Source organism: Eptatretus burgeri, chromosome 9 (assembly GCF_056783735.1).
Source record: "Eptatretus burgeri isolate ZD-2024b chromosome 9, Ebu_testis_v1, whole genome shotgun sequence".
Classification (NCBI taxonomy): domain Eukaryota; kingdom Metazoa; phylum Chordata; class Myxini; order Myxiniformes; family Myxinidae; genus Eptatretus; species Eptatretus burgeri.
The window spans coordinates 34,656,095-34,668,594 of NC_140969.1; the positions used below are offsets into that span (position 1 = coordinate 34,656,095).

At 48.1% G+C, this 12,500-nt stretch overlaps 1 protein-coding gene and 1 long non-coding RNA gene across 5 annotated transcripts in view; one reads left to right on the top strand and one right to left on the bottom strand.

The window, feature by feature from the left end:
- Positions 1-12,500, top strand: part of LOC147019879 (uncharacterized) — a 127,038-nt gene that overhangs the window by 33,651 nt on the left and 80,887 nt on the right. The gene's annotated exons all lie outside the window — the stretch shown is intronic.
- Positions 1-12,500, bottom strand: part of LOC147019880 (sarcolemmal membrane-associated protein-like) — a 204,523-nt gene that overhangs the window by 19,196 nt on the left and 172,827 nt on the right. For 3 of the 4 annotated variants that reach the window (XM_085894680.1, XM_085894682.1, XM_085894679.1), the window contains 3 exons: positions 9,903-10,020; positions 6,444-6,612; positions 5,179-5,313 (listed from right to left, as the gene is read on the bottom strand). In XM_085894680.1, the coding sequence (XP_085750806.1) occupies positions 5,179-5,313; positions 6,444-6,612; positions 9,903-10,020 (422 nt within the window). Of the gene's footprint in view, positions 1-5,178; positions 5,314-6,192; positions 6,279-6,443; positions 6,613-9,902; positions 10,021-12,500 lie in introns of those variants that run through there. The other variant, XR_015061559.1, reaches the window with a different exon arrangement.

Genomic DNA, 12,500 nt, shown 5'->3' on the forward strand with positions numbered 1-12,500 from the left:
AGACCTGCAGCCTGGGCGAAGCGACCCCGACGACCCGGGGCGCAACCTGCAGCCAATGATGAGCCTGTTTTCGATTGGTCCTGCGGCGACACGACCGATGACATTGGAAATCGAGGTGAACAATACGCCGATCATATTTCAGATTGATACAGGAGCAGCTGTGTCGATCATAGGCGAACAGACCGCACGTAGACTCAACGGCCTGAGGCTTATCGGGTCAGACCTCACGCTGTACACGTACACCAGCGAGAAGATAACGCCAGTTGGGATGGCAGACGTGTCTGTAGTCTACCAAGTCCAGGACACCGTGCTCAGGTTGTATGTGGTGCAGGGGTGTGGGCTGTCTCTCCTTGGTCGGGACTGGCTGACCCGCATCAGGCTAGACTGGACAGCCGTTCACCTTGTACAAACCATTCCAAGCCGATTAGAGGATCAGTTGGAAAAGGTGCTTCAAAGGCATCAAGGGTTGTTTTGCGATGACCTTGGGAAGCTCAAGGGCATGCAGGCCAGACTCTTCATGAAGGAGGGGGTGGTGCCTCGTTTTTGTAAACCAAGACCGGTGCCGTATGCCCTGCGGGACAAGGTCAAAGGTGAGCTGGATAGACTGGAGGCCTGTGGAGTGATCGAACGGGTGCTGTACTCAGATTGGGGCACCCCGGTCGTCACGGTGCTGAAACGGAATGGTGACGTCCGATTGTACGGGGACTTCAAGACCACGGTTAACCCGGGGCTCAGCGTGGAGCAGTATCCGCTGGCGTCAATCGATGAGATATATGCACGATTGACAGGGAGTCAATACTTCACGAAGCTTGATCTGCGTGATGCATATTTTCATCTGGCGATGGATCCCGGGAGTAGCGACCTGTTGACAATCAACACATGTCAAGGGCTCTATGGATACACCCGACTCTGTTTTGGGATTGCTTTGGCCCAAGCCTTGTGGCAGAAAGCCATGGATCAGGTGTGCGTCGGCCTGCCCACTCAAACCTACCTGGACGACGTACTCATTGCGGGGAAAATGGCGGAGGAGCACCTCGCTAACATTGCCTGGGTGTTGACGAAATTGGAGGCGTGCGGCCTGCGCTTGAATCGGGACAAGTGCGCGTTCTTCAAACAATGGTTGGAATACCTCGGGCACATCATCTCACCAGAGGGGCTGTTGAAAGGCCCTCGGAAGGTGGAGGCAATTCAGCACATGCCACCACCCCGCGACAAGACGCAGCTGCGCTCATTCATTGGTATGGCGCAGTATTACCAAAGATTCGTATGCGATCTCAGCTCGGAGCTGGCCCCGTTGACGCGGTTGCTCAAGAAGGACGAACGCTGGGCATGGAGGGCCGACCACCAAGCGGCGTTCGACCGCGTCAAGTGACCGCTCACGGAGGATACGGTCCTCGTTCACTACGAGCCTGCACGTCCGCTCTTATTGGCATGCGACAGCTCCGCATACAGCATCGGGGCGGTGCTCTCCCACAGGATGGACGATGGTTCCGAGCGGCCTGTTTGTTTTGCATCCCGGACCCTGTCTGCGGCAGAGCGGGAATATGCCCAGATCGAGCACGAGGCTCTCAGCCTCGTCTGGGGGGTGCGGAAGTTTCATCAATATCTGCTGGGACGGCATTTCGCCTTGCAGACGGATCACAAACCGCTCCAATTCATCCTGAAACCCAAGCGCGGGTGCCGGTGGCAGCGGCCGGGCGGATACAACGACGGTGTCTGTTCCTTGCTGCCACAGCTACGATGTACAGTTTCGGAGCACCGGGAAACATGCTAACTGCGACGGTCTCTCACGCTTGCCTTGCGCGGAGGGTCCAACTTCGTCTGAGTCAGCCGACCGGGTTGATGTGTTTGCACTGAGCGAAATCCAGAGTGGGCCGGTCACGGCCAAGCAGGTCACGGTGGAATCGGCTCATGATCCAATACTCGCCTGTGTCGTTCAGGCGATTTCTACGGGGAATTGGAGCGATCTGCCTTCGACACTGGCATTTCAGCCGTTCGCGTCTCGCGCATCGGAGCTGTCATTGGCCCAACGGTGCATTATGTGGGGAATGAGAATGGTGATTCCACTGAAGTTCAGGCAGCGTTGTTTGGAAGAGCTGCATGTCAGTCACCTTGGCGTCATGAAGACCAAAGAGTCTTGCTCGCAGTCTGTTGTGGTGGCCGGGGTGAGATAAAGACATTGAACAAATGATTAAGCATTGCGCCACTTGTCGGGCAGATGCTGACAACCGCCGTCGGGCGTCGGGGCTGTGGCCTATCCCAGGAAGGGCCTGGCAGAGAGTCCATGTGGATTTTGCTGGTCCTTTTAAGGGCAAAATGTTTTTGATTGTGATTGATGCATTCTCCAACTGGCCGGAGGTTGTGGTCATGCAGCGTACATCGGCGGACCGGGGTTTCCCACCTCTGATGTCGCCGGCGCCAGGCGTGGCATCGTCAAGGCCAGCCGTGCCGGCGCCCACAGGGCTGGTGGACTCGGGGTGTTTACCTGATTCAGTCCTGCCCGAGAGAGACGAGAAAGCCTGTTGGCTGGGGGCACTTGATGTCGCAGATGGGGCGAGTCTGGCGAGGGTGTCACCTCGACCTGGCCAGGAGGCGTCTGAGCCTGGGTCGTCTGGCGGCGCTGTCCGCCCGGGGCGGATCAAGAGACGGCCGCGGTACTTGGAGGAGTTTGAGTGTTGATTGTTGCCATTTTAGAAGGGGAGGAGTGTGCTGTATGGGGTTGGAGTGCTGTATGAGGGCTAGGTGCTTTGGGATGCTTGTAGTCACGTGGTTGGGCTTTATATCATAACTCGCCCGCTGGGGGTGTTCGTAGTGTGCATCCACCAGGCAATAAAGCAGAGTTACTACTTCACTCTCATGTCTGTCTAGACCTCTACTCGGACACTACACCTGTGTTCCAGGCAGAGCACAGAACTGTATACAATGACATGACTGCAGCATTTCCACCAGCCTTGAGAAGTTCATCATGGATGCCACAGATCCCTGAGCTTTACCCCCATTTCAACTGGTTCACCGCAGCCTGTGTTTCCACAAACAAAGGTGGATCACAGTTGATTGGAGGGTCAGCAACAGGGATTGTAACACCCCTGATGTCCAACTCGACAGCTGGTGGATCAGCCTGGTCCAATCGCTCAAAGTAACCGGCCCAGTCGGCCTTCACTTCGGATTACTCTGTCAAGAGCCCGCAACCCTCTGCTCTCACTGCAGTTCACTGAGGGATGGGCTTGGATGAACGCAATGCGCAAATTCCCCTGCAAGCAGAACGATAATCACTTGACAACAGCTGATGCTCGACCCCTCACAGATTCCTCGCACATAGGCCTCCTTGTCCATCCTTAGCGCACGTACAGTTTTATGCCTCAGCTCCCTCAGCTCTGGCATCTATCCTGGCCCTGCGACTCTGCTCAATGGTATCCCGTGTCCCTTGAGAGACAAAATTCTTCTTCGCCCTCCTGTGAGTTCCAAGACATCGACTGACAACATCAAGGACAGTGGTCATGAAGGCAATCCACAACTCTTCAGGATCCCCCAAAGCACCTGGACCCCTCAAATCTCCACTCAGCCTGTTCGCAAACTCCTCAACTACCCTCTCATCCTTGAGCTTGCCAACATCCAGCCTCGGCTGGAATGGTACCATTCTCCTGGATTTAAGGTGCAACTTAAGAGTTGCTGCAACAAGCCAGTGGTCAGTATTGAGGAACTGAGTCACTCTGGTGGTCACTTCGGTAGACCCTGCAGTTCTGGATCATCCTTCAGCGACCATCAATGAACACATGGTCAATCCCCTTTGCCACACCACCAGTGTTGGAATACCAAGTCCAGTGATGAGCTTGTGGGTGCTGAAACCATGAACCAGCCACCCTAAGTCCATGACTTATTGCAAAGTCAAGGAACTTCATGCTATTGTGGTTCAGAGTTCCAGACCCATGGGGACCAATACACATCTCACAACCATCCCTCTCAGTTCCAGTTGATGCATTGAAATCCCCCAAGACTGGAAGAGTATCTCGCCTGGGGGCATTGATCAACCACAGACTCGAGCGTGGCATAGAATGCGTCCTTCACTCGCCTCAGTCGGAGCATATACAGAGACCTGTAAAATGAGACCCAAGGAGTGATGAATCCTTGGACTCATAATACACTCGTTGATCGGTGTTACCTCAATTATCATTGGAGTCAGCTTATTGGACACAGCTACAGCAACTCCTTGGGCATGGTAACCATCAGAGCGACAAGACCAATAGTATGTGTAACCACCCACCATTATCTCGCCGCAATCCGGTCTCCGAACCTCAGAGAGAGCTGCAATACCAATGTTCAAACGCTTGAGCTCAGATGATAACAGATTCAGGTGATCATCCTCTCTTCGGGATAGGACATTCCAGGCACCCACCCGAAGGGACCGCATCAGGTTAACCCAAGGAGACTGCCGTCTCGTGGACGACACCTCAACACCACCTCGACACACTCTCCCACAATCTGACCTGGGAATGTTACCCCGTGGTTTCCCTCCTGTCATCAAAGATTGGGGGTCCCGAAGGCTTTGTCCCAATCCCGTCATCCTGTGAGCTGCTCTGCGAAGGGAAGTTGCACAGGAGGTACTCCAATGGAGTGGGTTTTCAGATTTTTTTAATGCTTCGAGAATGTTTTGCGGAATGAAGGGTTTTACGGTAAATCCTGCCACCAACCTCCTCATAAGAAGTAATCCAACTGCAGGACGACATCCGCAGACACAGTTGGGCACTAGATATGGATGGCCGTTGGCTCACAAGGAGCTCCTCCACCCTTTGACAGGTTTTGTTTTTAATCCTGCTGGGTGTCCATATCCAAACACCCTTCTCACCAGGAAACCTGGTGGGGGAGACGGTTTATTCGCCGACAACCCGACCATGGAACAGGTTCGTACAGGTTTACATGATACCTGGAGCAAGTCACAGATCTGATCTGGCCTGACCAGACAATAGTATCATTTCACCCACCTGGTATTAATTCAACAGCTGAGCAGGATTTGAACTCAGGACCCTAGGATCCAAAGCCCACCACCCTAACCATTAAGCCAACACCAGGAATATTGATGAAGACTTAATTAGAATGAGATGGCACTGCAAACATAAAACGTCATGTGGAACATAAGTGTATGATTAAGGTCGCATGGAATAATACTGATTGGATGCTCGCCTTGTTTTTGGGAAGGCTGGCACGCCGATGTCGGCGACGACACCGTGCGAGCTCCAAACGCATCTGCTGGACCTCTTGCTCACTTGCCTGATGTTGGGCCTGCCACTCCTGCAGCTCTAACTGGACTGCCTTGCACTGTGTTGGACACACGGAAAGACTCAAATGAGAAACGATGTGCAGGAGCACTGATGAGTTGCTGAGGGTGGAAGGGGGGTGGGAGGAGGTGGTGGGGTTGAACATCACTCTGGAAAGAAGACATTCTAAAAATAAACATTCATAAAATCATGGCAATTGTTCCAGAAGTAATCAAAGACAAAGCAGCTTTCGATAATCAGATTGAACCTTTGACTCTTCTTCCAGTGGCCTTCATCCCCGTCTAACAGCTGCAAGGACTTTTTGCCAAACCACTTCAATCACAAACCATTCTTGCAAGTTCCAACATTCCAAACTCAATGCTGTGCCATTAGACAACCACTAAGTAATGCGTATTCTGCTTGATTGGCAAAACTTCAAAAGTTTTCTCGAGGTGAGAGATCCAGAAGGGTGATGTGGGCACCACAATGCAGAACCAGTTTGTTAAACTCCAAGGTTTCCACCATACATACGTTACATTTATACATGCAATCTTTCTCAAAGGATGTGATGAGCATGGTGTACGTTTTACTACAGGGTGCGAGTTTGTGATACACGGTTTACTTTGGGATGAAATTGGTGTGCTGTCTACATTTAAACAAGGAAAAGTTTTGCGGTCATTGTGGGAGCTTGAAACATGTGAATGCGATTTCCGCAAATTTAACAGGTTAACAAATCATGCACATTATGAAGAAAATATCAAGGCAAGGTATGAGAGCTCCTTCCCCCAGATCACTTTGTTTTACTAACCCCATTGCAACGACAACGGCCCTTTATTTGTTCGTCCGTATACAGCACGTGACCGAGGGTAGCATAAATTGCTTGGGTGTGCGGCTGTGCCACTGATGTACTACCCCTCTGTAGGTGAGAGCAGGAACTTGCAATTTGTCTTGGGTGCTGACCACCAACCCCCGTGAGGAGACGGGACACCCAGTTTAACATCCACATGGCACGCACGGTGTATCGCCCTGCATGTGAAACACCAGGGTAACAGTTTATAGCTGGGTCGAGATTCAAACCCAGGCGAGTCGACTCAAAGGTGAGCGTGCATACCTCTAAGCTATCCTACCAGCCCTTTTAAGTTTACTACAAGAAGCATACGATCCCAACGAGATGATGAAAGGGCAGTTTACCTTGACCTGGTTGGCGAGGGCCGCCTGCTCTGCATCACTAATCATCCGGCGCACCTCCTGCAATTCATCACGCTGGCCCCGAAGCTGATATACTTCTTCCTCAAGTGCCAGGCGTGAAGCTCGCAGCCCTCCGAGCTCATTGTGAAGAACTTCACTGGCATTCTGTGCCCTGCACGTGCAGAGAGACATTGTATTCGTACAGTAAATTGTGCTCCACGAGGAACTGCCTCACCGAATGGACAACTGGATCAAAAACATCCGCTATTCTATGTTTATACACACTGAAAATGGGAGCAGGAACAACCGAAGTGCAACTGGAGCTGTTCACATGACCTGACAAATGTGCATTAAAAAAGCTAATCAAAGCAACACTCTACTTTTGACTGATTACATTATCAAGATGGGATTTCGAGCAAACAACATGACACCAAGGATTAGTTTCACATAATCATGTACCATGATCTATGCAGAGGGTCGATTCTACTGAAGCAGTTTCTTGGCTCGGATTACAATCCTGAATGGGTCATCACTTCAACATGGGATACTCAACCGAGTGTGCAGGAATTTGGAATTTATTTATGGTGCCGGCGATCGCTCGCCGACTCTTGGCGAAGGATACCGTGGGTTCTTTAACATCCACCAAGTAATGCCCGGCAGATGGGATTCCCAGTTGAACATACATCTGAGAGATGGCACACACACACATTGATGCTTCACCGTGCACGTGAAACACCAGGATGACAGCTTATAGCTCGGCTGTGATTCAAACCCAGGCTCGACAGCTCAGAGGTGAACGTGCATACCCTCTAGGTCGAGGCTATTCTGCCAGGCCATTTTCACATGGTCGACTTCAAAACGACATTAAAAAAAATTCCAATCAATGATTTTGGATGAACAATTAAGCTTACCCCACAAGCACCAGGTATTGCACCAAGACAAACGTACTTTCGAGTATTTGGTAGACGAGTTTAGACATCAACGATAATACGATTTCTGTTCCTGAAAGTGCAGGTTTTCACTTCCAACCACAGACCCAGTGTGCAGTGCAACAGCTAATAAATAATGGTTGCTCTAAAAGCAGACTGTGCATTCTTTCAAGTCACAGAGGAACCCAACTGGAATGCTGCATCATGTGTGACCTGGCACGGCCCGAGTGTGCTGGAATGGCCCAAGAGAACTGGGCAAGCCTGAGGGCACCAGTCTGGCTCGATAGGGAAAGCTTGCCAGGTTGCCATGTTGCTCAGATGGGAGCATAGCTGCCATTTTGCCCACTCCACATCCCACATCCCACAGCAGCAACTGAATTAATACGAAACAATGCAGAATTGTTTCGAGAACTCGTGAACAGCACACATCGTTTTGACATTACTGCACGTGAATGTTTAGTTAATTGTAACAGTGCAGCTTCCGAGTACTCGATGGCAACAGTTCTGGTTGTACGTTTCGAAAGTCTCTTGTTTCTGAAGCTTTGTTGAACTTCACGAGGTACAAAACTATCTTGTTACACCGTCATTGGCCGACATACATTTGTCAAGTTGTTAGAGATCAGATGCTAACCTTGTCTAACAATAGCCATTAATGGAGGCTTGCATGTTGTCAAAGTGTGCGCATTTCGTGTGGGATGGCTGGGCAAGGCCAAGCGCTTGTGCTGAACAGCTTCCAGAAAAAATAAACATAGGAACTCACCTGTGAATCAACTTCACTCAACAGGAAGCTTTTAAGGAAGAATCTGCAGCCTCGGCTACTTTCAACGCCATCGTCAAAAGGGACTCCAGATGGACGACTACGTGGAATAACTCTTGGAGCAATTAATAAATATCGTATACTTTAAACAAAAGACAGAGTAGCTCATTAAAAAAAAGACAATTTAAACTATATTCTATGCTGTGAAGCTCAAGCAATGATTGTTCATCAGACCTTTCAAAGACTTTTACAACAGGTGGAGCATATTGTGGCACTATCTTTTTTATCAATAACAAAGCTTGTGGAAATTGTAAATAGTCAGCATTGTCGTATTGATCATGGAAACTGCTGACTGTCCATGCAAAGGCTGGCCAATGGGATGCGCTAATATTTGAAAACTTGATGATGTAAAACCCAAGACACAGTGGGAGTAGAACTGGGAGATGATCTTCAAGCCTGCAACAAGTCCACATAGACCTTGAGTCTTAGTTGAGAAGTTTGACAGCCGGTGCAATGGATGAGGCACAGCGTGAGCACCACGGGTATGGGAGCATGCACTTATGGATATGTGTTAGCTGGTGAGCCAGCACAAACATAGCAGCACAGAGAACCCAATGTTGAGGACCAGTGCTCACTGGTGATTGAGAGTGAGCACAGTGGGAACGAGAACATGCAGTTACAACCTTTGCGAGTTGGTGAGCCAGTATGAGCACTGCAGGGACCGGACTTGCTTGACAATCATGGGCCCACCCAGGTGGGAATGGCCAATGGACAACCCCAAATTTTCTTTGTCCAATTCTTCTTATTATTCTTATTCTTCTTCACCTTTGCAAAACCCTTGTTAGACACAAGTTTTCTTTGCATTTGTCTTTGGAAAGAAACACTTGTTACCCATTGGGACAGCACTGAGGTGAAGCAACTCACAATTATGGTATAAAAATGCCATAAAGTCATTGAACTGCACGAGTAAAATAAGAGTATTCGCAATACAATGTATGGTGAAGTACCAAAACTCACCTTGACACAGGTACATGGACACGACATTACTTACATCAACTCTTAATGTGAAGAACTACCCATCGAAAGCACCATAACATGAACAATGCAGATGAAGAAAACAAAGAGAGAAAAAAAAATGTAATGTCATCAAGGAAAATATATGGAAGGAGGAAGAAGATTACAATGAGGAGGATGGTGTTGATGATAATGATGAATGAAGAGAATGAGGGGAAGGGGAAAAAAAAAAGAAAAACAAAAGGAAGAAAAGGGGAAGGATGACAAATAGGAAGAGGAGGAAAAAAGAGGTCAGAGGATGATGAGGAAGAGGAAAAGGAAAAGGAGGATGCTGTGCAACAGGGTGAAGAAGAGACAAAGGATGAGGTGAAGGAAGAGTACAATCAGGGGAAGGAAGAAGAATGTGAGTGAAAGAAAGAAAGGGGAAGGAAGTGTAGGGCAAGGAAAAGGAGGGGAATGAAGAAGGGAAAACGAAGAGGGGAAAGAAAGGGGAGAAGAGGACAAAAGAAGACAGAAGGTGGAAGGAGAGACAAAGAGATCTCAAGAGAAATATATTGTTGCAACAACAAGAACAACAACAACACATTGAAAAGGTGGATTTTTTTCAAATAGACAAAGAACTTGAACACAATGAATTTTTTTGATGGTTTTTTTTTTTTTTTTTTTTTTAAAGCCAAGAACAATCGCATGAGATGTGGAAGATGTGTGCAAACCGTGATGCAGACACAATAAGGGTGCTCGCCAGCACAATGGAGGATGTACCTGACGAGGTCATGCTTCAAGCTTTGCAGCCTCTGGGCCACCTGGGCCTGGTCGGTGTACAACTCATTGCCTTTTCCACATCGGGGAGCAGAATCCTGTGGGATCTCCTCTGGATCACCTGTCGAGAGAGAGAGAGAGAGAGAGAGAGAGAGAGAGAGAGAGAGAGAGAGAGAGAGAGAGAGAGAGAGAGAGAGAGAGAGAGAGAGAGAGAGAGAGAGAGAGAGAGAGAGAGAGAGAGAGAGAGAGAGAGAGAGAGAGAGAGAGAGAGAGAGAGAGAGAGAGAGAGAGAGAGAGAGAGAGAGAGAGAGAGAGAGAGAGAGAGAGCGCATACGAGTGAAGCACGTCCACCACACGGATGCTAAATGATCTTCTGAAGTGTCTCTAACATGAGGACATCATTTCATTGCAGAAGAGGTCACTTGCGTGGAAACACGCACAAGGAATCAGGAACAGATTTCGGGAAATGCGTGTGATATGTGCAGTGTCGTCGGGTCAATTACCTATCGGTCTTCCCTTGAGGGATCAGAAAATCGGAAGAAAATCGGAAGAAAATCGGAAAAAAATCGGAAAAAAATTGGAAAATTGGAAAATTGGAAAATTGGAAAATCGGAAAATCGGAAAATCGGAAAATCGGAACAAACTTTCGGCAGCGATTTTGAAAATATTGAGCACGTCATGGACATTGTTCGAGAAAATGGCTTGAGGTTGAGACCAAATCAATTGCATATTTAGAACAGGTGTGCACTCATTGCTGGATTGACTCCCATCTCAGAAAATTAAACGACTTTCATTCATTATTCTCCAGAAATAATAATGGACAATCAAATTGAGTTATGCTGTCATGTACAAGCTGAACGATAAGGGTCTGTCACTCCCCTACTCCCACCCTAGGCCCAAATACCCCCCCCCCACCCCACCAAAACTCCCTGAACCAAATTTACCTTTTCTGCACACCACGGGTTCACAGGTGCATGTCATGTGATAAGCAAAACAATTTTCAACACCATGGTCCTCGTCGGTGTGAGGTTTTCTGGTGAACAAGGTGAATTTGTCAGTGGTGCTGTTGAAGATTTTGTGCACCATCGCCAACAACAAAGTGTCACCACGTTTTCCATGCAGTTTTCGGGCAAGCATTTCTGCCTCATCCCAAGCAGTGTAAAACATTGACGTCCTCACAAATCCAAACTCAAAAAAAACATTTTAGAAATTCAACTCTAACTACTTCCACTTCTTTGACGGGCCAATTCATTCCAATCTTCTTGTGGGTTCAACCAGGTAAAGTTTTTGGTCCGAGTCCTTCACGAACCAGATGACTAGGCCTGACGTTCAACTAAAGATGGCACGCATTTGTAATTTAGCCAGGGTGTCGGTAATGACTCACCTGCTCTACATATAAGACACCGTGGGATCCTTAACATCCACCAACTAATGCTCGAAGATGGGACATCCAGCTTAATGTCCATCCGAGGTATCGTTCACCTTCCGATGCATTACGTAACCCACGAAGTGCCAATCCAAACATTTATAGTTGGGTCAGGGAGTCAAACCCACAATAGACATCTCAAAGGTAGATGCGCCACCTCTGCACCATCCTGTCGGTTTGAAACCATAATAATATAAATAAGTTTTAAAAAGGCAACCGCTTGATTTTCCTACAAGCTACAGTGTAGAAATGTGAGCAAGATGGCATCACAACACACTATCCAATTTAAACTTTCTATTTTGATACGTAATATGTGGATATCACGAAACAACATCGTTAGATTCGAAAAATTACAGTGGTGTTAAATTAACAATGATGTACCAAGATGATAGATAATATTTGTGTGTCCATAAATGTACCTGTGGACGAGTACACATACAAGCTTGTTCATATATGCCCATATACCCCGGACATAAAGAGGCCAGTTTGGATCAAAGCTGAACTTTTTAAGAGTAGACAAACACCAGTCCTACCAGAGCCAATTTTAACAGCTATGTGAAGAGAAATTCCACAAGGAATCAACACAAACACAGTGACCCCCCCCCTAAAAAAAACAACCTCAAGCCACTTAACCTTCTGATTTTGCACTTTTGGAAAATCATTAGGATTATTGTAGATCTGAAAGCCCTTTTCCATTTTGCATTCCGAATTGCAAACAGTTGGGGTCAATAAGAGACGTGTTACAAACTACTGAAACTAGCATCACCTGGACCAAGACCAAATTGCAATACTTCTTTAATAACCCTCATTATTCTTGCCTTTTTGTGGGGTGGGTACCTTTGCTCGAATCCTTCACGAACTGGTTGGCCAGACCTGACGTTCGACTGATGACGACAGGTATTTGGAATTTGTTCATGGTGTCTGCGATACCTTACCTACTCTTTGCGAAAGACCCAGTGGGGGTCTACAACATCCACCAGTGAACTCTCGCAGATGGAACAACCAGCTTCACGTCAAACCAAGGGACGGTGTACTTTGCGATGGGATGTGTGTTTATTTCAAAGAGGAGACAGCTGTGAAGCGAGTGAGCGACCTGTGTCTTCCTGTTGGACCTCGTCTTAATAAAATGGCCACCCTTGTGAACCATCATTTAACATCAAATCAATTGGCTCACA